We start from the raw sequence: 23060 nt of genomic DNA, 5'->3' as shown, positions 1-23060 counted from the left end.
TGAAATTCAGCTCTTCATGGGCACAGTGTTTCAGGATGAGCCGACTTACCCTGTCTCCCAAATAAGACTGTGGCGCCACCCAGTGTAGAGTTTGAACTGTAGCAGGAAGCTCCTGAATGTCAGCCACCGCTGTGTTACTGACAGCGTTCAGCACTGAAGGAACCTCCTCCCTGTCGGGGCTTTCCAAACGCCAGCCAAGCATCTCAACAAACTAACGACAGGAAATTTTAGGAGTAAAGCTACAGGAGTTATAATGTACTATAGTAAATACTATGTTCATAATGGCTTTCTGTACTTTGATCTTACAGAACAGTGTTTGGAAGAACAGAGACTATGTTTGTGAAGAATCTTTACATTTCAAAAAGTAAAGTATGAAAGTAAAATAAAAAGTACCATGGCATGCAATGATTTGTTTTATTGGTGATGTTGTTTCCTTACAATACCTCTAATTAAATAATATTGTACTTCTTACAGACTTTCACTCATAAAACTCTGCAAAGGATGTGTCTTGTAATGGTAAGAGATGCAGTTTCTGGAGGTAATCCAACCTTTCCTCGCCGTTTGTTGGAGCTCTGACACTGGTTGGTCACTTCAAAGCAGAAGCAGCTGGAGCAGCCGAGGAGGTTCGATGGATCAAAGTAGAAGGAGCCTTCCCGGCACATATCACACTTGACACCTTCAACATTTTTCTGTAAAGATGATATCAGTCGGAACGGGAAGGTATAAAAACCAATCAAAAGAGTTTCTAAATCAGTGGTTTGTTGAGATGAACTCACCTTACAGAGACACCTGCCTGTGTCTGGGTGGCACACATCGGCTGTGACTCCTCCCTGGTTGCATTCACAGGGCAGACATTCGGGAAAGCGATAATACCCCTGAGCGCAGCGATCACACTGCCGGCCTCTGATACGAGGTTTGCAGCTGCAGAAAATACACAGAAGCATATATATACGTATATATGCCTTTTAGTATTCTTTATTGTACTGTATGTTGTCTCATCAAACTATTTACTCTTGAGATCCACTGACAAAGATTCAGAGAGTAAACTCACAGTCTTTGTTTATGCACCTGAAATATTCAGGTGCGTATTTCTGTAAAATTCACATTTTAGCTCCCTGCAGCTTTCAGTTTTTTACAAGGACATTCCTTCCAATAGAGTGGCACTGCTTAAGGAAGTTACAATGCAACAAGTCAAAAAAAAAAAAAGCCTGTTTATTGTTTTATTTACTAGTGTTTTGTTTGCATATTTTATTTAGCGCTTAAGAATGGACATTTAAGAGTTTGTATATATAATAACCCATATTAACCATGCACTGGTTACCTGCACTGTCCAGTAACAGTGTCACACTGAAGCCCTGCATTTATATTCACTCCAGTTGGAGAGCAGCCACAGTTCTCGCAGCCCAGTAAAGGGTGATAACTAAACGTCTGATGCTGGCACGCATCACAGGTTGGTTTCACTGTCTGAGGAGGACAGATGCAGCGCCCTGTCACTTCATCGCACAGTCGCCGTCCGCATTCACATGCTGCAAAATGACAACGGGAAATACCCAGAACATTAAAGTGGGATGTGTGTATTTGCTGTGTTTCATCAGATGTTTGAGACAAAAGCTAAAAATCATTCACGTTTGCAGTAGGGAAATCCATAGTATCCAGTGGCACATTTGTTGCACTGCCTCCCGATAACGTGCTGCCTGCAGGGACACTGTCCTCCAACAGGTTCGCACACGGCCCCCGTTGAGCCGGACTTATCACAGTCGCAGGGAAGGGCTCCGTCGTTGTAAGCTGCAACAAGAGCCCGGGCCGAATCTCTGCAAAACTGGGATGAGGTTCTAGGTCTGCCAAATGACAACCATATATAGAAAAGTTAACAAAAAAACCCCTCTTTCAAATAAAATAATAGTTTAATACTTGACAACCATAGCTAGTGGGCACCATTTATAAAACTCCTTCCAATGCTAAAAGTTGTTTCTAAAGATATTTGACCACATTAGAATATTAACAACCATATAACAAATAATCATATAAAAGTGTTGTTAATTGTGAATTAAGTTCAGGTTACAGATATTCAGATTTTTATTGTATAAAAAGATGCATTAGTTTTTTTCCCACTGTCTGACATTAAACTTGTTTTTGATGGTTAGAATTTCTAACATTTCTTTATTTGCTACCTGCGAGAATGATAATTATGATGTTTTATAGATTTTTATTTTACTTTCTACAAATTCTGATTTTCACATGCAGTTTTACATGGAAGATTACTAAGCCATTATTCATCATTCATTAAATAAAAGTAATTTCTGTAATCCTAACTGGCACAAGCGAGAAACATTTTGTCTAATTTAAAGTCAGACAGGAAAAAAAATGTAAGCTGTTCATCCTACATTGGATACCTACTCAATATGGAAGCCTTCACTTGTGCATTGTTTTATGAAATCTGCAGACTTGTCAAGTGGCTTCTCTCGCAGGTGCTCCGGGGAGTAACTACTATCAGGAACCAGCACAATATAATCCTAAACAAGTAAAAAAAAAAAAAAAAGAAAAACACCAAAATGTGTAAACAATCTGTCTTGCAATAGGGCACTAAATAATTATTTTTAGTCACATACATGTTTTCTATTGATAGTTTCAACAGACAAAAAACGAAAATATTCTGAGCATGCAAACAAAGCTGAACCTGTCCCCTGTTTACACGGCCTTGAGGTTTAGCTCTTATATAAAGCTTTGTGGGGTTGCCAGGTAGAAAACAGTCCCTTCATTGTTGTTTTTGGAGATATGGCATAACACTGAGGAGAGAGGACCACTGCATGCCAAATCCACAACCCCAGCTGAAAACCTGCAGATTTTACAAGTGCATGTCTTGCAAACTTTGTTGATATTTTTTAATTTTCTTCTTGAATGTAGAGATTTGCTTGAGTTACTGTAAAAAAAAAAAAAAAAAACACTGACCAAAACAAGGGTCTTCCCATGTGGCACGATGACAGAGATGCTGGGTAGCTGCGCAGAATTCCCGTAAAAGTCGAGAGCAATGCGGCCTTCGGCAACGACAACCTCCCTGCAGCCTGAAACTGCTGGACAGAATGTGGCATTTATCTCACCTGGAGGGGAAGATAGCGTCTCGGTTAGACAATAAGCTGCTCAACAATTTATTTCTCTATTAAACCCTTCTATCATTTAAAATCTCTAAAGCATTGGATGATCTTGATCATGAGGCCAAGTATGTAATCTGATTTTAAGAAGGAATCAGCAGATTACTGCCAGAGTAAACTCTAATTATAAATCCAAACTATTAAATTTAATTAGGTCAGATTCAAACTCTTTCCCAAAAACTCACCTTTCCACATATGGCCTGCATTTACTCGCACTTCCACCAAGAAGGAGACGTGTTCAGGCTGATGGTAATGCACCACAACAACATACCGAGCCGGGAGAGGCACCACTGGAGTAAAACTGATCTCAGTCTAGGCGAGACACCAGAATTTACAACTAGAATCCTGTGTGCTGTACACCCAGGCAGGATGATGTTCAACATGATGACAGGCAGATCAAAATATTTGACACAGATACCTGAGGGAATTTAAGTACTGTCCCGTCACTCTGAGGATCATGGACAGAGAACAAGCTGGACTGTCTTCTCCGCCTCCAATCTTCACTCTTGCCCCGTTGGAGAGCCGCTGCAAGTGTGGATGACAGCTGTCCATCACGGGTGGCATAGAGAACCCAGGATGAGGACGGCTTGTCAAACCGCCGTTGAACGCAGTGACGACTGCAAACATCAAACAGCAACAAATTATTAAGGCAAGTCCTGTTTGCCAAGCACCAGTGCAGAGCAATCAGGACTGCAAGAATGTGGCTTATATAAAGCAGGGTTGCTCGTTGAACAAAGGGTTGTGATGCGATAGCTGTGTTTGCTCTCAGGTAAGTTCCATCGTTTCCATTTGTTTACATGTTTTCCACCTGAACATTCAAGTCCACTTATGGTCAACACCAGAGTTGCACACTGACAGCTGGAAGATCTGTGACATCCAAGTTGCTAATTAGCTTTAGAGTCAGTAAAGTTAGAATGACAGATGTTCTGAAGCTCATCTTTAGCGTAGAAACCTTGGCCAAGTTGGTGGAAAGCTTGTATTCACACCTGGAGAACAGATGTGCAGTTATGCCGTTGGGTCTGACCTAGCACCCAGCATGGTCCAAATTACAACTTACAGTCATGGATGCTATGTTGAAAAGCTTGAACCACGTTTTTTTTTTCAGTAACATGCATGACTCATTTAATAAAAATGATATTAAATGTAGGTTATATGACCTAAAGTACTGACCTGTCCTGAGTGAAGCGACCATGAGTGGAGACACACAGCACTTTAGGCTCCACATACTCCAGAGAGAACTCTTCTGCTGGCACTGCATAGATCTTATACTAAAAAGGAAAATAGGTGTGTTTGCAATATTATGCTGATTCTTAAAAAATTAAAATAGGGAATTTTTCTACATGTCTTCAGGAAACAAATTTTCTCACCAGAAGGAATGACGTTGTAGACGTTTGCAGAAGAACCTCGGTCCTGTGAGACAGCTGCAGCATGGCCACTTGATTTCTGCTGTCTACTGCGACACTCCGGCACAAAGTGCTGCACGGGTTAGTAAAAAATTTGATTTTAGCAGAAAAAGAAAACATTTTCCTTGTACAAGTTTTCATATGCCTCCAACTTTCTTACAACTTGCTACATTACAACCACACATTTCCACTTATTTTATTGGGCTTTACTGTGGTAAGAGAACACAAAGTCAAGCATTAATATGAAGTTGAAGGAAAAGGATACAAGGTGATTTGTTTTCAACAAATGAATAAAATAAAATTGTGCCTCCAATAGATTATTCTTCCAGGATTTCCAGTCTTTTATCTCTGTTCATATTATCAGCACTCTGATCAGTTTATCGTTCCCCTGCTGGAGAAAAGCATCACCAAGACATAACGCTGCCATCACCGTTGTTACATTGCTGGCTGGCATGTCTGACTCAGTTTAACCGTTCTCCTACAAATTGTGTTTTGGATGCAGGCCGGGAGATCATATTTCTGTTTCATCTGAACGAGTTTCTGTTTCTTGAATAAGTTTTCTGTTTCCCTAAATGCAAACAGCAGGTCTGAAGCTGTGCCACATTGATTCATTTATAGATGATTGATTGAGCAGCTCTCCATAACCTTACCGTGATTTAAACATCTCCAAGACTTTATCCATTACTGGCTGCTGTGTTTCTTGGTCTCAGTGTAATTATGGTGTTTATGTTCTCTGACAAACCTCTGAGGTCTTTATTTATACTGAGAACTGACTACAAACAGATGAAGTCTATTTACTAATCAGATTACTCCTGAAAACAGATGATTTTGCTTATGGGTGTGAAATCAAATGCATGTAACCATGTTTTAAAAACATTTGTGCAAAGCAATTCATGCATCATTGTCCTTCCACTTGATAATTATGCACTACTATGGTGTTGTAACATAATAAAATGTGGAAAACTTTTAAGGGTTACAAAGAGTTTTGCAAAAAACTTTGTTATAAGACACAATAATTATCAAAATGACCACAATTCTGATGTTAGAAATGTTATGAAAACCACAAACACATGACTCACCTGAAAACACAACTATAAATATTGGCTCTAGCCATGATCTTGATCCCGGATTGTCCACTGATGAGTATGTTGACATTCTGGACAGAGTCCATCTCACTGGCATACTCCAGAATGAGGGTATACAGGCCTGAGTGAGGCACACGAAGACTGAGCTCCAGACGAGACTAAAAGACACAGAACGTGCATGATATTGAGAGGTCCTATAAAATCTTATTTGCTCCAAATGTCCTTTTATGAATTTTGCTACAAAATATGATTGCCAGATTAGTTTTGTATTAAGTTTAGAGTCACAGATGTGAGTCTGAACCTGTCTCCCATTGAGAGCTGCCATGTCTGGGTGATCTGGAGTGGGACGCCGCACACGCGCCTGTCTCCTCTTCCTCCTCCCACTCCGGGTGGTCAGCCTGCCCTGTGTGGCGAGCACAGAGCTGAAACCGTCCATGGTGATGTGCTTGTGCAGCAGACAGCTTTAAAAAAAAAAAAAAAACATGAAAAGAGAACAGAGATGACTTCATTATGCTAACAAAGAAAGGGTTTAAGAGAAAGTAAGGGGATAGGAAGAGGATTACTTTTCATCCTTGCTTGCAGTGTGTAAGTATGTGCACGGCTGAGTGACTTCTTCTTTCAGCAGAGAGGCTTCGTAGTAATCTCGTGGCAGCAGCACTAAATAATCCTGAAGTGGGAAGATAAAAATTTCACATATTTCATCTGGGTCACATTTAGCAACGCTTCCATATTCTGGCCACCTTGAACTTTTAAACCAGGGGTGCCCAAACATTTTGAGACCAAGATCTATTTTTTCTCTCGTCAGCCGGCTGAGAGCTACCTCATGACACTAGACATAAAAATTGTAAATTAAACTCTATTGACTTATTTTATATGCAAATTTACATCAGTTACAGCAGAAATATTAAAGTGATAGAAAACCTAATGCAATTTCTTCCTCAGTGAGATTCTGACACTGGGAGGAGGTTACTGGTTTCTCAGTCAGAAGCTGGTTGCAAACCTGAGGCCAGCAGGTGTCAGTCAGTTATGGTGGATCTGAAATTTGGTTTGATGACATCAATATGAGAAACTACAGACCGATAGGAGGAACCAAAGAGCTCTGTAAAGGTAAAGGCAAATCTTCTGTAGCTGGGATATAATTAATTTACCGTAATTTCACATAATTATCATGTTAGAAGCCATTTGTTTGTTAAAATTTAATGAAATATATTTGTCCTATTTGATGTTTGTTGTGAATGACTTATACTCACAAACGAACGAGGTAATTAGTTTAAGTTTGTAGTTTATTGAACGTTTAGAAACTACAGCGGATGTAAAAGGTAAACAAAGGTAAAAAAAACACTCATACATTTTTACTCTCTCTCTCTGTCGTGTAAGCACACCGTTGCCGTGGCAACCGCCTGCGTCCCGCAAGCCGAGCAAAGATTACGTTAAAAACATAACATTCAGTCTGTTACGATATCAGGTTTCAAGGCTTGATATTTATTTCTCAATTATTAATAATTGAACACAGCGGTGGTTGATTAGCTAATTTAAACTCCTGCTCTGCTAGTCAGTCGGTCTTTGAGTCGCCCTTTTTTTTTGTTAATGGAATTGAAAGGCACTGAATTGCTGAAACAATAATTACTGAGAATATTAATTTTAACACGTTTTGTTGATTTAAAAAAAATTATTACTCTTTAATGAAGCTACAAACGTTTAGGATCTTAGTGAATATTTTTGATAAGCGCGTTAGAAGAGGAAGTGCTGGTCTCAGCATCCTGGCGGCGTTCAGTTTGTCACCTACTGCCGAGATCAACTCAAAACCTTCCAGCGATCGACCGGTCGATCGCTGGAAGTTTTTGAGCACCCCTTTTTTTAAACACTTTTTCATAATTTCGATGTCATTAAACAGAATTTGACCTGTTGCCCTGTGATGAACTGCTGACCTACCAGGCACATCTTCTTTTTTTCACCAGGTAAATGTTATTGAGGACACTTACCAGAAGAACTCCCTCAGCCCTTATATGAATGATCCATTTCCCAGGATTTAATGCATAAGGTTCAGTGAAGCCCTTTCCTGGGACGGTGACAAAGGACGGGGATGAACTCGGAGGAAATATCACTTCCTTACTCTGATCTTCCCCTGCAGAGCACCAAGCACAGATATCATAAACTCCAGCAGAGGCAACATAAATACTCAGAGAGCTAATAAACCATTTGCTCACATAAATATCAGAAAGGAAATGTTTCTCTTTTTAAATGATGGGTTAGATTTTACAGCTGGATGGAGGAATGAGGGAATGAATACTTTGTCAGAGGCAGTCTTACCTGCAGTGCCTCTGCTATTTGTAGCCTTGATGCTACCAGTCACACTGACGCTGTTGGGGTTAATGAACCGCAGAACCACATGGAAAAAATTCTGCCGCCCCTCTTTCGGATCAACATGCACTGTTACCCTGGCTTCACTCTGCAGGGACGACAGTCACACACTGATTCCAGTGACACAAGTTTGGATAGACAATGAGTGAGTGGTGTTAGGTGGAGAGATGAAAGGCAGGCGGGAAGGTTAAGCAAACAGAACGGGTTAGTGAACAGACAGCGAGCGAGGCAAAGAAAGCAAAGCGGGCCCCCTTCACTTACAGTCACAGCAAGACTCAGAGTCAGGTTCATCCACCACCAAGATCCGGCCTTTGACTAGGACTCTCCCCTTGTTTTGGGAAGTGGAGTAGCGCAACATAATGTGGAAGGGTCCAGGAAAGCCAAGGCTAAGCATTAGAATCGCCTCCGGCTGAGGACAGACAGTGTTAGTTCTAAGAGCTGATGTTCTCCCACATCAGCAGTGAAAAAACAGGACACCGAGTGATTATTTGTGCACAGGCAAAAGCAGAAAATTTATCGTGAGACCGAAAATCGCTAGAGCCTGCTGTAATTGTCACATATACACCATATACAAAGCAGCAATGAGAATGCGCGAACCTGTGCAGGTGACATTACAGCATAACCCCTCCAGCTGAACTCTGGGAACTCTTGGGGGTTAAAACCAAAGCGGACTGGTCGAGAATTTGGCGTTGTGCCATCCTCCACCTCAAACTTCAACTGGTGCAGAGATGGGAAAAAGTAACCAGGGGAAGGCCTGGTGAGAGTAAAATGACAAACATTTTCTCACTCTTGGAATATTTTCTGATTTTATGACATTATCGATGTAGTTTAGTGAGATGTTATCTTAAATACCAAAATACTTGTAAAGTGCAGTGAAAATAAGTTTCACTAAATCTTTTGTAAATTAAAACCTTTAATTTAGTCAAGTGTGACATGATTTGAGAATATATGAGAATCTTTTGACATGACAGCTATTAGCCATGCTCTCCACAATTCTGACCTACATAGGAGAGTGGCTACTTTGTCAGAAGAAACCCATAGTGGTTCCTATATGTATCAGGGATGTGTGAGAAACAGCAAATATAAATAAGGAACTCTCGTCAGATGAAATTAAATAAAATGTCTTGAGCTACATGCTTTGAGTAGAACAACTACCCTAAATATACATTTACAACTACAATGAACTAATTCAGTTAAAAGTTTAATCATGTGTTTGAAAGGCCTAGTCAAAGTCCAACAAAATGTTTTTGGAAAGGCTTCAAAAAGAAGCTTTAATGCAAAGAAGAATGCTGTTCTTTGCAATAAATCACGTAAAATCCCAATGAAATACACTGAAGTCTGTGATTTTACCATGACAACATTTAAATAAGTTCAAACAGCATTAAAACTTTATTAGTTAAAACTTTATCAATGCCCTTTACATTTACCACAATGTATTGATGCTGCATTTCATGACTATTTTAAAAAAATGGAACCACAGCTTACTCTGCACACGTACGGCCAGTTACATTCTCCCGACACTGACACTGACCAGAGGTCTGATCACATGTCATGCCAACAGCACCTCCTAAATCACACTGACAAGCTGGAAGAGAGAGAAGACAAAATTAAATAATTTACTGAAAGAGAGTAACTCAACACCTGACTAAAAAACAGTGGCTTCTGGCAGAAACATTTTATTTTCTAACTCAAAGCCCTCGTTCATGTACCCAATTCTAATTGAATAAAAACCATGAAGTGAACTAGAATAAAAAGAAATAGTTTGTGTTTCTTTTATCTTGTACTTTTTCTAACACTTTGTAATGTATATGAAACTCGCTATATTCACACGGCTATCAATTCTGCTTTTTATGAATTGTGAAATTACGTTCACCACTTTTACTCCCGCTTTATTTACTAAAAGACATACAAAGCTTTGTTGAGTGAAATAGCTTTTTCTATTCCACTCAATAAAGTAAATTTAAGAAAACAGAAAGGTAACCAACAACAACAAAGCCTGTTGTATTTATTGTAACTGATCCTCAAGATCTGCTCTGCTTTGATTTTTAACTCATTCCTTCTTTGTTCACTTTATGTGAAAAAATGTTGTCCTTTGTGATCATTCAGATCTGACATCATACTTTCCAGTTCAAAAAGAAAACCTACAACTGTTTTTTCACATGTGCTTCAACAGAATGGGGTATGAGAGAGGCATGTTAAGTTGATGTCTGATAAAGACATCTTACCTTGACAGCCAAAGTATTTCTTTTTTTGCAGCAGAAAGTATCCATCTTTGCAAGAGTCACATGCATGGCTGCAGACATTTGGCTTACAGTGACACTGTCCTTCTCTCTGTAAAAACACATCAAGGAGGAAAAAGCAATTTTACATCGTTGCAAATGCAATGTTGCCAAACAGAGACAGTGATGTGTGCACGGAGAGGCGGGGTGTCTGTGTGTGTGTACGCTTTTAAATATACCCACCTGCTCACATTCTCCAACACCGCTCAGTGTCCCTTTCAGATCACACTGACATTCTGGAATGAAAAAAATAAAGACAGGCTAGGGTAGGGGCTGGGAAATGTAACAGGGAAATACTGTGAATAGGCTCTGATTACAGGGTTTTGTAACACTCACAGGTGTAACACAACAACCCCAAAGCTCTTCAGCTTCAAAGAAATGGAGGTCAAAAGGTCTTAGAGAGTTTTTTCATTCACTGATTGCAGCGCATAAAAAAAACAACAACTTTCTCTCAATGTCCAGCTACTTTCAACCAGAGGCATTGTTCAGATATCAAAAGTGTCTGTTGCAAATGATTTCAGGAAGAGCGGGAGAGACGTTAATCAGGCAAGAGAGCAAACCTGTAACATGAGAGCAACTTCTGGAGAATGCTTAGAGTTGTTTACAACATAATGGGAGCAACCATATCTTCCCCATGAGAGCTACATTTAGCTGACTAAAGCACACTTTCTGAACAGTCAAAATATGGACGAATCTAAAGTGAGCAGGAGATGTTTAAAAGTATCATCTGGTAATAAAATGTCACATTTAAGCTTAAGAATGTTCCCAGGATTTTACTCATTTTATGTGCAATTCTCCCGTTTCTCCCTGAGAAGCAGAAAATCAGTCTGGCCTTGGTGACAGCAGCATGTTGACATATTCACTACGTCAAAAGGGTGAAGGCTCAGATCAGTATCTTATCAGGCTTCTTCTGCCAATAAAACAATCCGAAGAAAAATGTGAGCAGCAAAAATAATACTACTGCTTGAAACATATGTGTAACTTTGGAGCCCTTTTTTGCAAATATTATACCAAATAATCCTTTTGCTCTAGATTCAATGCCAGAAGCTGCTGGTGGCTGCAAATAATCTAGACTTGGTTAGGATGAAATTTCAATTTTCTTTTAATTAAAATAGTCCAGTCAAAGATCTAAATTCAATTGATAATCTGCAGATGACTAAAAGTTATACTTTTGATAAAAGTAATTCAGTCTAGGCCTGTAGAGCAGGTAGAGACATACTAAAACATCTGCTGCCGTAATTGGAGTGAGATGTGGTTCCACAAAGTATTGTTTGACAAGGGCTGAACATACATGTGCTTCTTTGTGTTGATCAGTCATATGAAATTAAAATAAAATGAAGTTAATGTGTAATGTGAAAACATGTTTGAATACTTTTGCAGTCCATTGAACAACAATCCTATTTTCGGGGTTCTGGTTACCCACCTGTGCATCCATGAGGGTTGTCGGCAGCTAGGTTCCAGTAGAGAGGTTTACACCTGTCACACAGCGTTCCTTCTACATTGGCTCGGCAGCGGCAGATGCCCTGAAAACAGCAGATAAGAAATCTATGAGGTGTTGAGACAGGCTGCTGCCGCTGTAGGCCGGGTTACATGTGTTCTCCATCATGCAGATTAAATCAGACACGAGGGCCTGCGTACTGTTACAGAGCAAGTGTTGTTAACTGAAAACTGGCTTTTCTCTCACTGTGTGGAGTGGGGTTTGTGTTGCTAACTTTGTAAGCAGAACCACTTGAGCAGCCGAGAGTTGCTTCGTGCGATTGTTGTTTCTTCCGTTTTGAGATGGAAATGGAAGGAAGTCACTTTTTCCGTGTTTGATTGCATGTGCGTTTGGTGGGACTAGCCTTACTTTGTTGTGCAGTTTAATATCTGGGCCAAAGTTCGTCCATGTTATCAGCTGTGGGATAGTAAATCTATTCAAATTCACCACCCTGGATTTGGCAGTAACCAATGGAAACTTAGTAAATATAAATTCAGTCTATAGGAAGTAGGTTACCGTTAGAGGATTGGGCACTTCGGATCCATCTGGGTTACAAACACTGATGGAGTCTGAAAAATAAAACAACAAATAAAACAACAATAAAACAATAAAATGCTCTCAACAGAAAATTTACGATTAAATAACTCCCATATGAATGCATGCAGTTATTATTAAAATGTACCAAAAATCACCCAAACTACATTGTTGTTAATTTAAACTGCATCTGATTCTGCTTAAATGTTTAGTGTGTCCAGTGGGTTCACTTGTGTTTACCCGAGCACTGGGGAAACCTGAGTCCAGATGCACAGCGGTCACACTGCTGGCCCACCACACCTGGCAAACAGAGGCATTCGCCTGATAATGGGTTGCATCCAGTTCCATATGAACCCTCTGACGAACACCGACAGGCTGTGGATAGCAAACAAGCAGAATTTCAGCTGTAAATACTTTTAAGATTCTTCTTAAGATGTTTATTTTATTAATTATATTTTGCGAGGTGAGTCCCAGTTGTCAAATGCAGCAGTCAACATTTAGTTTTTATAAGAAGTTTACATAAACTCATTATTGGCATAAATCTAAAAGTAACTTTGGACTTCTATGCCTTAAAATTGGCCTGTGTCTCTTTAAGAAGCTCCTGCTCTTTCTGACACTTCGCATAAAAACAAAACATAAAAACAATGTCCCTACACTGTAGTGTTTACAACAGTTATTGGGAGGGTTGGACTACATAGTTCATGTGACAAGCTCGGCAGACTTGCAGTTCCATCAGGTGTTTCATAATTGCTGCTGCTACTCTGAAGGAGCTACATGGGGAAGGAGTGAGAGAGGGTTTCTCAGTAGAGCAGAAATTCGGCTGGAGTCTGTAGCTCCAAGGAAGACTCCGCAAACATGTACGAATCAAAGCAACACTCCAGGTATGTTTTAGATGAAGGAATTACATTATAAATACGAAAAGGTTACATGCCTTTTCAAGATCAAACCAACAAAACTTACCAGCACAATCTGGATATCCATAGAAACCTGGTGCACACTGGTCACACTCACGGCCTTGATAGTTGGGGAGGCAGTTACACTGACCATTCGGACTGCACACGCTGTCAGCAACCCCAGCTCCTCCACAACGACATGCTGAGGAGAGATACATGTCATCATAGCCTAAGTGGAGATTTATTCCAAATTGCTAGAAAAGATCCAGACTTTCTTCTAAGGTTTACTATATTTCATGGCATCCTCTGGCTATCTGTTTCAAAATGAAAACTAATAATATCAATATATTTTTTGGGATGGGGGTCCTCTCACCCTGACAGCTTGGGAAGGAGTAGTGTCCAGGTTCACAACGGTCGCATCGCTCCCCCTCCACGCCCCGACGGCAGAGGCAGCGCCCATAAACATCACATATGGTATGCACTGTCCCTCTGTAGTCACAAATGCAGGCTGCAGGCAAATACAGTGGAAACATTATTTTCACAATAAGAACAAATTCCTCTGCAGCTGGAGTCCCAGCTACTCAGGTTTGCTAGAAGCTATATTTATGTTTGTCTTGCACAACTCCACATGGTGTTGTTTTGTGAACAGGCTTGGCACTAAGAAGCCACCAGAGCGATTCCCACTGATTTTCTTCCTACTGAAGTAGTAAAATCTGCTTCGTAAAAGCAACACTAAAAGAACTGGCGGGTTAAAGGATTATTTAATGTTTGCTTATGTTCTTTGAAGAGTTGGATAACTAAAAATGACAGAGGTTAAAGGGTTTTCTTAAAATTTTGGTTCCCAGCTTAAACTAAATCAGAAAAGCAGCCATAACTAATATTAGCCTGGTGAGTTCTTACTGGAAACTCCCAAAGGATTGGTGCTATAATAAGAGGGTAAATCTTTTTGGGCCATCAGAGTGCTATGCTCATTTTATCTGCAGCCCAGTAAAATGTCAGTATCCTACCAGTAAGTTTCACAACCAAAATCGGCAAAAAATGATTTGTTTCTTGAACGCACATCCGACTTGATTGTTTGAAAAATATATGTAGTGTATTTCTAGCAAAAATATAGACAAAATAATAGCTAAAATTAACTTAATCTGATCTTGCAAGTTCAACATGTGGTCAAGAAAAATCATTTTACAAAACCTCCCACTGTTACACTGTATCTTTGAAAAACAAAAGACATCGCCACCACACCCTCAGGTGTGTTCTTAATCTCTTAAATTAATGGGAGAGTCTAAGACTTACCACGATAATCTAAATAATTCCAAATATTAAAAAAATTACAGATTTTGGTTCTAAGCTAACTTAAGTATATTCTAAATGTCTAGAGAAAAAAACTGATTTACAAAAATTCTAAATAAGTGGCCACAATTAATCCCAAGCATGAGAGACATCAGGTTTAGATGAGATTCAAGCATGAATCTCACACATATATACATTTACACCTCACGCTAAATGATCTCCAGCCCTTCTTATTAACATTTAACTCAAGCGCAAACTCAGTCAGACACATACTGGTATGAAACATTATCCTCTCCCCTCCTTTTTAACCATTTTATCTCCCTCTGAGTGAATGGGACTAATTAAACTGTACAATAAAAAAAGCTTTCTCAAGATACTAGCAGAGGTCCTATAAATACAAAAAAATGTGGATGAGAACAAGAAATAAAAGAATTTAACATCGCCCAGCCATGAGAACATCTCTTCATTTTAGGTCCAAGCACACTTACGTTGACATCTAGGAGAGTTGAAATAGCCAGGGGGGCAGGCAGTGGGTCCTACACAGGGAGCGAAAACAAGAGGAACAGCTCAAAGTGCCTGTCAGACTCAACTTTGATGTGACAAGTTAGAAAATCAACTTACCCACTATAGGGCCTGCAGGCGATTGAGTGGTTGTCAGGTACTCAGAGTAAGCTAGTTACAAAGAGATATAAAATGAAGCCAGAAAATTATCACATAACACCGACTTTGTTGATTCAGAAGTATGACTCAATAAAGATGCAGACTTCTGAAAATGCAAACAAATGTCAGATAACTCCAGCTGCATAAAATTCAGCTGCATATTAAAATATGAATTCCCCTTCAGGATTTTAAAATACTGTTGATTCTGCTTTGTGAGCATTTGGGTTGATGACTCCACAAGAGGCACAAGACTTGAGATGATCCATGGAAAACTTTTGCTTAGATATTAAGCCTTTTGAGTTATGCTTGGCTCCAGCCTACTTAAGCTCTCTCTTGCATAGATCTGTTAATTCCCATTCTTTACGCTCAAATAACATTTTTCTTTTGCAAGTTCCACGTGTTCGAACTGAAAAGGGGAAGCAAGCATTCAGTGTTATGGCTCCTTCAGCCTGGAATCAGCTCCAGACTGAATTCAAGATGTCAGAACAGATTTCATTGGATTTATTTCGAGCGGTTCTTAAAAACAGGCAACGAGATTCTGTTAAACAGTGTCACTGCTTTTAAATTGTTTTCTACTGTTTTACACTTGTGCATATGTATTAATTTGTTTATTTTGTAACTAGGTTGCTGTGTATTGCAGATTTCTGCCCAGGTCCCTCTTGAAAATGAGATCCAGATCTCAATGGGGTTTACCTGGTTAAATAAAGGAAATAAAAAAAATAAAAAAATATTACAGATACGTAATTGGTAGAGTATGCAAGTTTGGAGTTGTTAGATTAATGGAAAAAAAAAGAAAAACATACAAATGGGTAACTCAAAACAGTACGAACACAGACGAGTTGGAGCATTCCTTCTGTCTCCAGAGGCATGTGTGAATGACAGCTTGTGTTTTGGTGACTTTAAGTTGATTAAATTACAATTTAAACTGCAAAACAAATGCAATTTCTTAACATAGCATGTTGTTCGATAGAGATAATAAGGCTTTTGAACTAATCCTTCAGAGAAAATTTATTTGGAATGTGTTCGCCAACAGATAAGGACGATGACAGAAACAGTAAAAACATTAGGGAGGCTTTTAACTAAGAACTTAAACTGTTTAACCCAGAATTCTGCTGATAGTGTTGGTAAGACTAATGTTCTGCTGACCACAAGAGGAAAGAATATCTTAAAAACAACATAGCAGAAAGAGAGGAGACAGCGCTTTGACTTTACTGATGATCATATATTCACTCTACACACAGAGTGCTTTTACTTTCTGCTTTAAATGTGTGATAATTACCATGTAATTTCAGAGCAACATTTGCTAAACTTTCCCTTCAAATGTTAACCCACAATATGTGCAAATATTGTTGCATGCAAAGACTAAAACAGCCTATAAAGATCTCAGGGAACCCAGATTGCCTCCTAAATACTGGCATGTCAAACTAGACATGTTTAGTCTGGTTTGACATGCCTCAGAGACTGCACATAAATAAAACCACTTAATAAAACTTAAAGAAACTCTTTCACACATAAATGATGATTAAAAGATAAGTTAAGAATCCAAAGAACCTCAGGCAAATTTGCAGGAGACACACAGGTCTGCTGTGTGTGAAGAGACATTAGAAGATGACTATCATGATTGCACTTTTAAGGATTTTTTTGATGAAGCATCAAAAAATTACCAATAGAGATGAAAGAATGAGTGTGTTATCTTCATGCCTTTGCAGACAGATTCAGCTTTGCCAGGGAAGATCAACTTGATAGTATAGGGGAAATTCTCTTGCAGATTTCAGTATCTCTGTGGAATGTCGAATTTGTCTCTCCTTGTTTTCCAACAAGAATAAACTTTTCTCTTGCAGGGAAACTGGAGACAAATGAAATGCTAACAAAGACTGCCTAGGGCATGATTTTAGCCATAAAAGAAGGATCTTAAGTTTGACTTGTTACAACATCATTCTTCCATTTACTGAAGGTCAGTTAGAGGTCTGTGCAAAACATGGACTATAAACTATATTTGGTGAATGCATTCATTTTCAACGCTCAAAGTGAAGTCTTAAAGCACTTCTTAATGATATTACGTGTATTTCCATTTACAGTTGACACTATTTACTCATACATAGCCCAAATGTTTCAGATTGGTGTGTATAAATATGTCTTTATTTTTTGACCGATAAATAAGATCTATATGAAAGATGCAGAAAGTATTAAAAAAAAAAAGCTAAACTCACGAATGCACTCAGGGTAGCGATAATGTCCATCAGCGCAGCGATCGCAGCTTTCTCCAGCAAATTGTGGCTTGCAGATACACCTTCCGGACCCCATCTCACATCCGGCTGTAATCCTTTCATCACAGCTACAAGCTAGAGAATGGCAGAGATTTTTATTAAAATAAGCAACCATCATCCAGTCTGAATATAAAGTCATCTTTCACTGCTTTAGCGCAATGTCTCACAGTTAACTCAAGCAATACACAATTATTCACAGCCTCTAAATTTTTCGTAAACTAAGTGTAATATGTATTTATGTATACTTCACACTACTGCCGCCCAGTATTTCATCATACATTAGAGAAGTTTTTTGTTTTTTTTTCCACAGTGTGGGACTTTAGCTGAGAATATGTGCTTTGGTTAGATTTGACACAGATTGAGCTTTTCACTAAGGTAGGTCTGGTATAAAACAGAGCAACAATAAGTTGAAAATTACCTCATGCTTGCTGTTAAGCATGGTAGAGTAGCTGTGATACTCTGGGCCTATTTCTATTTGTCTGTGAAAGGCCCCAGGAACTGTGACATGTTTTATGGTATTGCGACCTATTGGAAATACCAAGATATTTTAAATGAAACCAGGATAATTATTCCAAAAGAATTTGGTCAAGAAGCTTTCACGGGAAATAAAGTCAAGTTCTTTTCTAAGCTCTCTGAGCCTCTTACCAGACATGAATTATACAGAAAACCTGTAGGGTGAGCTGAAGGGAAGAGAAAATGAGAGAGGACTCAGGATTTCCTCCAGGACTCCAAGATTCAAAATTGTGGAAATGTATAGGAGAAGAAAATGTCCTGATGTTAACTCTTACACAAGGTACTCATTGTACAGGAAGCAATTTAATAAAAAAATGTTTTTAAAGTGGGTTTACAAGCATTCTTTTTGCAAGCAGTAGCTAAATAACAAAGTATTTTAGTTTAATCATGAAAGATACTTACTAACCCTCCACATGCTCCCCTCCTAAACCGACCTGAGTTTGTGGGTTCTGCAGTTCACTTTTCTGAGTGAAAGAGAACCACTTTATATCCCCCACTCGGCAAAGTCCAAAGACAACTGTCAGCTGCTCTTACTACAAAGAACAGCTACAAAGCATTCCAGTAAAGTAAACAATGGTAAAGCCCAGTTCAGAGATAGTAAAACCTGTGGTGCCAGTGTTGCTGCCCTGTTGCCTTTTGTGACTGTCTGAAACAACACACGTAAGCCTTTCTTTGAGTAAAACTCTATTTAGGCTTCACTTGGTATTCTGCAGATCACATGCCATCATGCGTGGACGGTATTTACATTCAACCAGCATTAGTACAATGTGGAAAACCCTGCTAACATGTGCTCTTGGTATCGATTGGAGCTACAGCAAAGAGTGGATATGAAGAGTAATCTACTGGATCACATGGAGGCCTTGAGATGTGTGTCGTGACAACGTTTGATAAAACCCAGAAAAAACACCAGCAAGCAACTCAAACAAAAATAAAAGTGCCTTAGAAAAATACATTTACTTTACCCTACACCTGTATTAACTTTTCCATCTTGTATACTGGATGTTAAAACATTTTAACATAGATTTCCAGTTAATGTCACAGGTTTACTGTTTTATTCACTATTCAGTTTTGAGGGGAAAATGAGCCACTGTACAAAAAGATGCATTAGCTTGAAATTGAAAAGTCAACAAGTTTTAGACCAAACCACACATATATTAACATTATATGTATACCACTTATTTTATTCCTAAGAGTCCCCACGCCACCATCTATTCATTTGTATGTGAGGACCATTGTGAGGACAAGGGGATGAAAATAATTGGTGGCACATTCGACATTTTCATGAACAGTCAAATAGATTAAAAAAACATGTTAACCAAGCAGTGTCACAACCCGTGTCAATTTTTATGAAGATATTTGGCAATGAAAATTATCCTAAAAGGAAAACAAATATAAAGCTATGTTAAGTCAAAAGGCTGAAGTGAACATTATACTTACGTATGCATCCAGTTGGAGACTCAGGAGGCACTCCGAAAGGTCTGTAGAAACCTTTGATGCAGCTCTCACAGTTTATTCCTCCAGTGTTGTGCTAAAGAACAAAAGAAGCGAGTATCGTGCATTAGACAGCTAATCTAAGAAAAATAGTCTCGTTTTTACACTTGAAATCTTCATAATTAATATTTCCATTGGGTGTAAAACTTATTTGAATAACTGGGGCAATATGCCAATGGGACATTTTGCCTCACAAATTTGGGAGCTAATTTTTGAGCAAATCATGCAGCATGCTACTCTTCACTGAGAACTACATCGATAAATAAACGGACAAGTTTGATATTTATTTTCTCTTGTATTTCTTTCACTGATAAAAAAAGACACATGCATGTGTTGACAAGAATCAGTTTAAACTTGATACACATTTCATACCTGGCAGCTGATGCACACTCCTCCTCCACTGTACCTGCCGAAGGTGTCCAAACTTGCTCTCCTCTTTTCAACCTCTGGGTCGTAATAACAGTCGGAAGCATGGGTGAAGCACTGGCAGGCTGAGGTGGAAAGCCCCAAGACAGACATGCAGACAAACACAAATTCAGAGCATTTATATTTGCCTCCCACTGAATTACCTCCCACCTGTGTTTAAACTCTTAAAGCTTACAAGAGAGACGCTAAATTGCTAATAGTGTAATCTCTGGCTGCGTAGCATGCCTGGGGCTTAATAATTTTCAGGCATTTTTACTGGCAGTCTACTATTGTTATAAGTCCAAATAAATTTATTTGTGGCTCCACATAGGCAGCACAGTGTCTTGCAAAAGTATTCATATCCCTTCAACTTTTTGACATTTGACACATTACATCCAGAAATCTAAATGTATCATATTCAGCTTTTTTGAAAAAGACAAACCCATTGCTTTGGCCTGAAAGTCTGAAGTGTAATGAAAAGAAAATAAGCAATGGTTTCAAAAGATTTTTAGGATGTAGAATGTGAAAAGTGTGGCATGCATTTGTATTTAGTCCATGATACCCTACGCAACATATAGAATAGCAATAATCACAATAACAATATATGCAACATCGCAATCACAAAGGACAGAGTGCATGCAATATTTAGTCACCTTTAATATGTCAACTGTTAGAACTGTTATTGTTATTGCAGTATTTTACCGCAGATGTTAAGTAGATAATAAACAGAGTACATATTTTAATCCCAGCATAAATAGGGTTGTCCTGTGAGAAAATATTAGTGAACAAACACTAAATAAGACACCAAAGAGGTTAGAAATAAAGCAGTGGATTAGCTTAAACCTCTTATTGAAGAATAGCAAGGCGAAAGTTATTTTTGAAAGAAAACAACGAAGTATCCTGTTCAAAGTTTGGAACAATGGATGTGGTGGACAGAGTAAACATGTGCATGTGCTCCTAAACTCATCCTCCCCACAGTGAAATATGATGATGGCAGCATCATGTTGTGAGAATACTTTTCTCTAGCGACAAAGAAGCTTGTCAGATTTGGTGGATCGAGCAAAATTAAGAGCATTCACAAAAGAAAACAGGTTTGAGGCTGCTAAAAACGTAGGAACAGGATACATAATTCTTAAAAAAAGCTAAAGATACAAATGATTAGACTTACATAAATTCATGTGTTAGAATGGCCCTGTCAAAGTTCAGGCCTGAATGTAATTAAGAATCACTGGCAAGACTTGAAAATTTATGTTAACAGATTATCTCCGTCCTGTCTGACTAAGAGTTGAGCTATCATGCAAAAATTCCAGTTTCATGATGTGCAAAGTTCATAACCCACCGCTTCCCACCACCACCATCAAAGCTGCAACTATATTAATGCAGAATAAACACTTTCCCAAATTTTTATAAAAATAATAAAAACCATGTTTTATTCTCTTTCTACCTTATAACTAATTTCTATTACTTTGTGCTGGGCAATCTGATAAAATCAAATAGGTTTATTGTTGTGAAAGTGAGAAAACATGAAGAAAGCTAGGGGTGTGAATACTTTTACAAGGCACTGTATTTTCTAGTGGAAAATATTTCAACAGTCCACTTGAATTGGATTCCAGCAGATCCAGGCTCGGATGTCTCCCTGGATGGATCACTTCAGAAATGTTACTATCTAGGGCGGCACAGGCCTGCACAACTTAAAACTTACCAGCCGGCAAGGTAGGCAGACGAAAAGCAGCTATCGTGAGGCTAGTTACTCATCACACAAACAATATGTGGAATGTCCTGTCGAATCTTCACCGACACAGATTACATACAATACCATATCAGGGCATCGGCAACTGGGATTTAATATCAGAGACAAGACAACACTTCAGCCCACTTCTGGGGCAGTAATTCAAGAGCCAGGAGCATGAGGAGGAGCAGAGTGAGATACGCCTTATATGTCGGACTGCACAAAAAGACACTCACGCTGACAATCGTTGGAGCTGTCAACAGTTGCAGCACGCCACGGCTTCTGGTTAAAGCCTGGGCAGCAGCGGTCACATGACTCGCCACAGGTGTTGTGTTGGCACTTGCAGTGGAGTCTAAAGAAAGAGGACGAGACAGTAATTCAAACATCACAGAATAGTGATTCTGTGATGTTTGACACCTTTGAGAACAACAGTTTAAGCTGTATATCACTGACACATTATCGCCATGAAGTTATGACAACCGTGTTGCCTTTAACACAGAGTGACATTTGATTTAATTTTAGCTGGAAATGTGACTGTGATAATCAAATTGTTTTGGCTTTAGGGCTTGTTTTGGCCCCAAACTGGTAAAGTATCAATTATATGGGGAGAGGTAAGATTTCTGAAATGCAATATTACCATCCACAACAATGGATAAGTTTGGTTTCTAAAGAAACCAAAAGCTGTCAGATGTTATGAAGCACTTATATTCTTTTTACTTTATAATTCAGTCTATGAATTTACAACCTTTTCTGGTTATAAGTTAAGTCCTTTATTCAACAATTCAAACTGAATAAGTTATCTAAAAACTCACTATTTTGAGTTTGTAGAACAAAAAGAGTCTTGTGTCACGACAGAATGCTTAATCATTTATGGTTAATGATATGTTGTCTGAAAATTTCTCACGTTCACTAGAACAAGTATTTTTCTAAATTAAAAAAATGAGTGGGAATATATTGAGTTAATGAGTGGTTGCTTTTTGGCAACACAGTAAAATGATAGAGCAGCATTTTACCTACAATGATCATCTGTAGAAGTAGAATCTTTATTTGTTTTCACTGCATTTTTCATGGTTGGATCTCTCCATTCTCAAACTCCCTGATTGTGCAACATTTTCTCTTTGATTATTCTGCAGGAAGAAACATTCCTTCCTAATTATCTCACAGATTTATGTGTTCCACATGTGGGATCTCCTCCCACACCACTTTATGATACAAAAAGGCTCTACATTGAACTTCACTATGAAAGGAATAGAGGTTCTTTTTTTCCTGCTGCCATGAATCATTTTTCTTGATTGCATCATTAAAAGATTTGAAAGATGAGGTTTGCTTATTGTGACTGTGGTCTATGCACCTTTGTTTTCAGCAAAATCCATCCAACTAGTTTGGTTTTAAACAGCAGAAACCATAGTCCACATAGACAACTAAGCTATGTTAGCAAATAAACATAAGATTTTTAAATTTACATTTGATGTTAACAGATATAAAAGGTGTAAATAAAACAGCTTAAAGTGTAAAATGTGAGAA

General features: G+C 38.7%; 1 protein-coding gene across 2 annotated transcripts in view; it reads right to left on the bottom strand.

The window, feature by feature from the left end:
- lama3 (laminin subunit alpha 3) overlaps window positions 1-23060 on the bottom strand; it is a 73949-nt gene that overhangs the window by 30187 nt on the left and 20702 nt on the right. For both annotated transcript variants that reach the window (XM_023335028.1, XM_023335029.1), the window contains exons 7-37: window positions 21773-21888; window positions 19775-19893; window positions 19349-19439; window positions 17342-17473; window positions 15093-15143; window positions 14960-15007; window positions 13555-13689; window positions 13249-13383; window positions 12529-12663; window positions 12271-12323; window positions 11701-11800; window positions 10461-10513; window positions 10224-10329; window positions 9484-9583; window positions 8596-8752; window positions 7948-8086; window positions 7620-7762; window positions 6201-6304; window positions 5939-6098; window positions 5632-5795; window positions 4517-4625; window positions 4320-4417; window positions 3568-3766; window positions 3335-3461; window positions 2950-3098; window positions 2398-2513; window positions 1627-1838; window positions 1322-1526; window positions 777-921; window positions 549-689; window positions 50-211 (exon numbers count right to left, since the gene is read on the bottom strand). In XM_023335028.1, coding sequence (XP_023190796.1) covers window positions 50-211; window positions 549-689; window positions 777-921; window positions 1322-1526; window positions 1627-1838; window positions 2398-2513; window positions 2950-3098; window positions 3335-3461; window positions 3568-3766; window positions 4320-4417; window positions 4517-4625; window positions 5632-5795; window positions 5939-6098; window positions 6201-6304; window positions 7620-7762; window positions 7948-8086; window positions 8596-8752; window positions 9484-9583; window positions 10224-10329; window positions 10461-10513; window positions 11701-11800; window positions 12271-12323; window positions 12529-12663; window positions 13249-13383; window positions 13555-13689; window positions 14960-15007; window positions 15093-15143; window positions 17342-17473; window positions 19349-19439; window positions 19775-19893; window positions 21773-21888 — 3904 coding nt within the window. The remainder of the gene's footprint in view (window positions 1-49; window positions 212-548; window positions 690-776; window positions 922-1321; window positions 1527-1626; window positions 1839-2397; window positions 2514-2949; window positions 3099-3334; window positions 3462-3567; window positions 3767-4319; window positions 4418-4516; window positions 4626-5631; window positions 5796-5938; window positions 6099-6200; window positions 6305-7619; window positions 7763-7947; window positions 8087-8595; window positions 8753-9483; window positions 9584-10223; window positions 10330-10460; window positions 10514-11700; window positions 11801-12270; window positions 12324-12528; window positions 12664-13248; window positions 13384-13554; window positions 13690-14959; window positions 15008-15092; window positions 15144-17341; window positions 17474-19348; window positions 19440-19774; window positions 19894-21772; window positions 21889-23060) is intronic.

This window comes from Xiphophorus maculatus, chromosome 6, assembly GCF_002775205.1.
Source record: "Xiphophorus maculatus strain JP 163 A chromosome 6, X_maculatus-5.0-male, whole genome shotgun sequence".
Taxonomy (NCBI): Eukaryota; Metazoa; Chordata; class Actinopteri; order Cyprinodontiformes; family Poeciliidae; genus Xiphophorus; species Xiphophorus maculatus.
The sequence above is the reverse complement of the archived record's forward strand: the minus strand, read 5'-3'. Positions and strand labels throughout refer to the sequence as shown.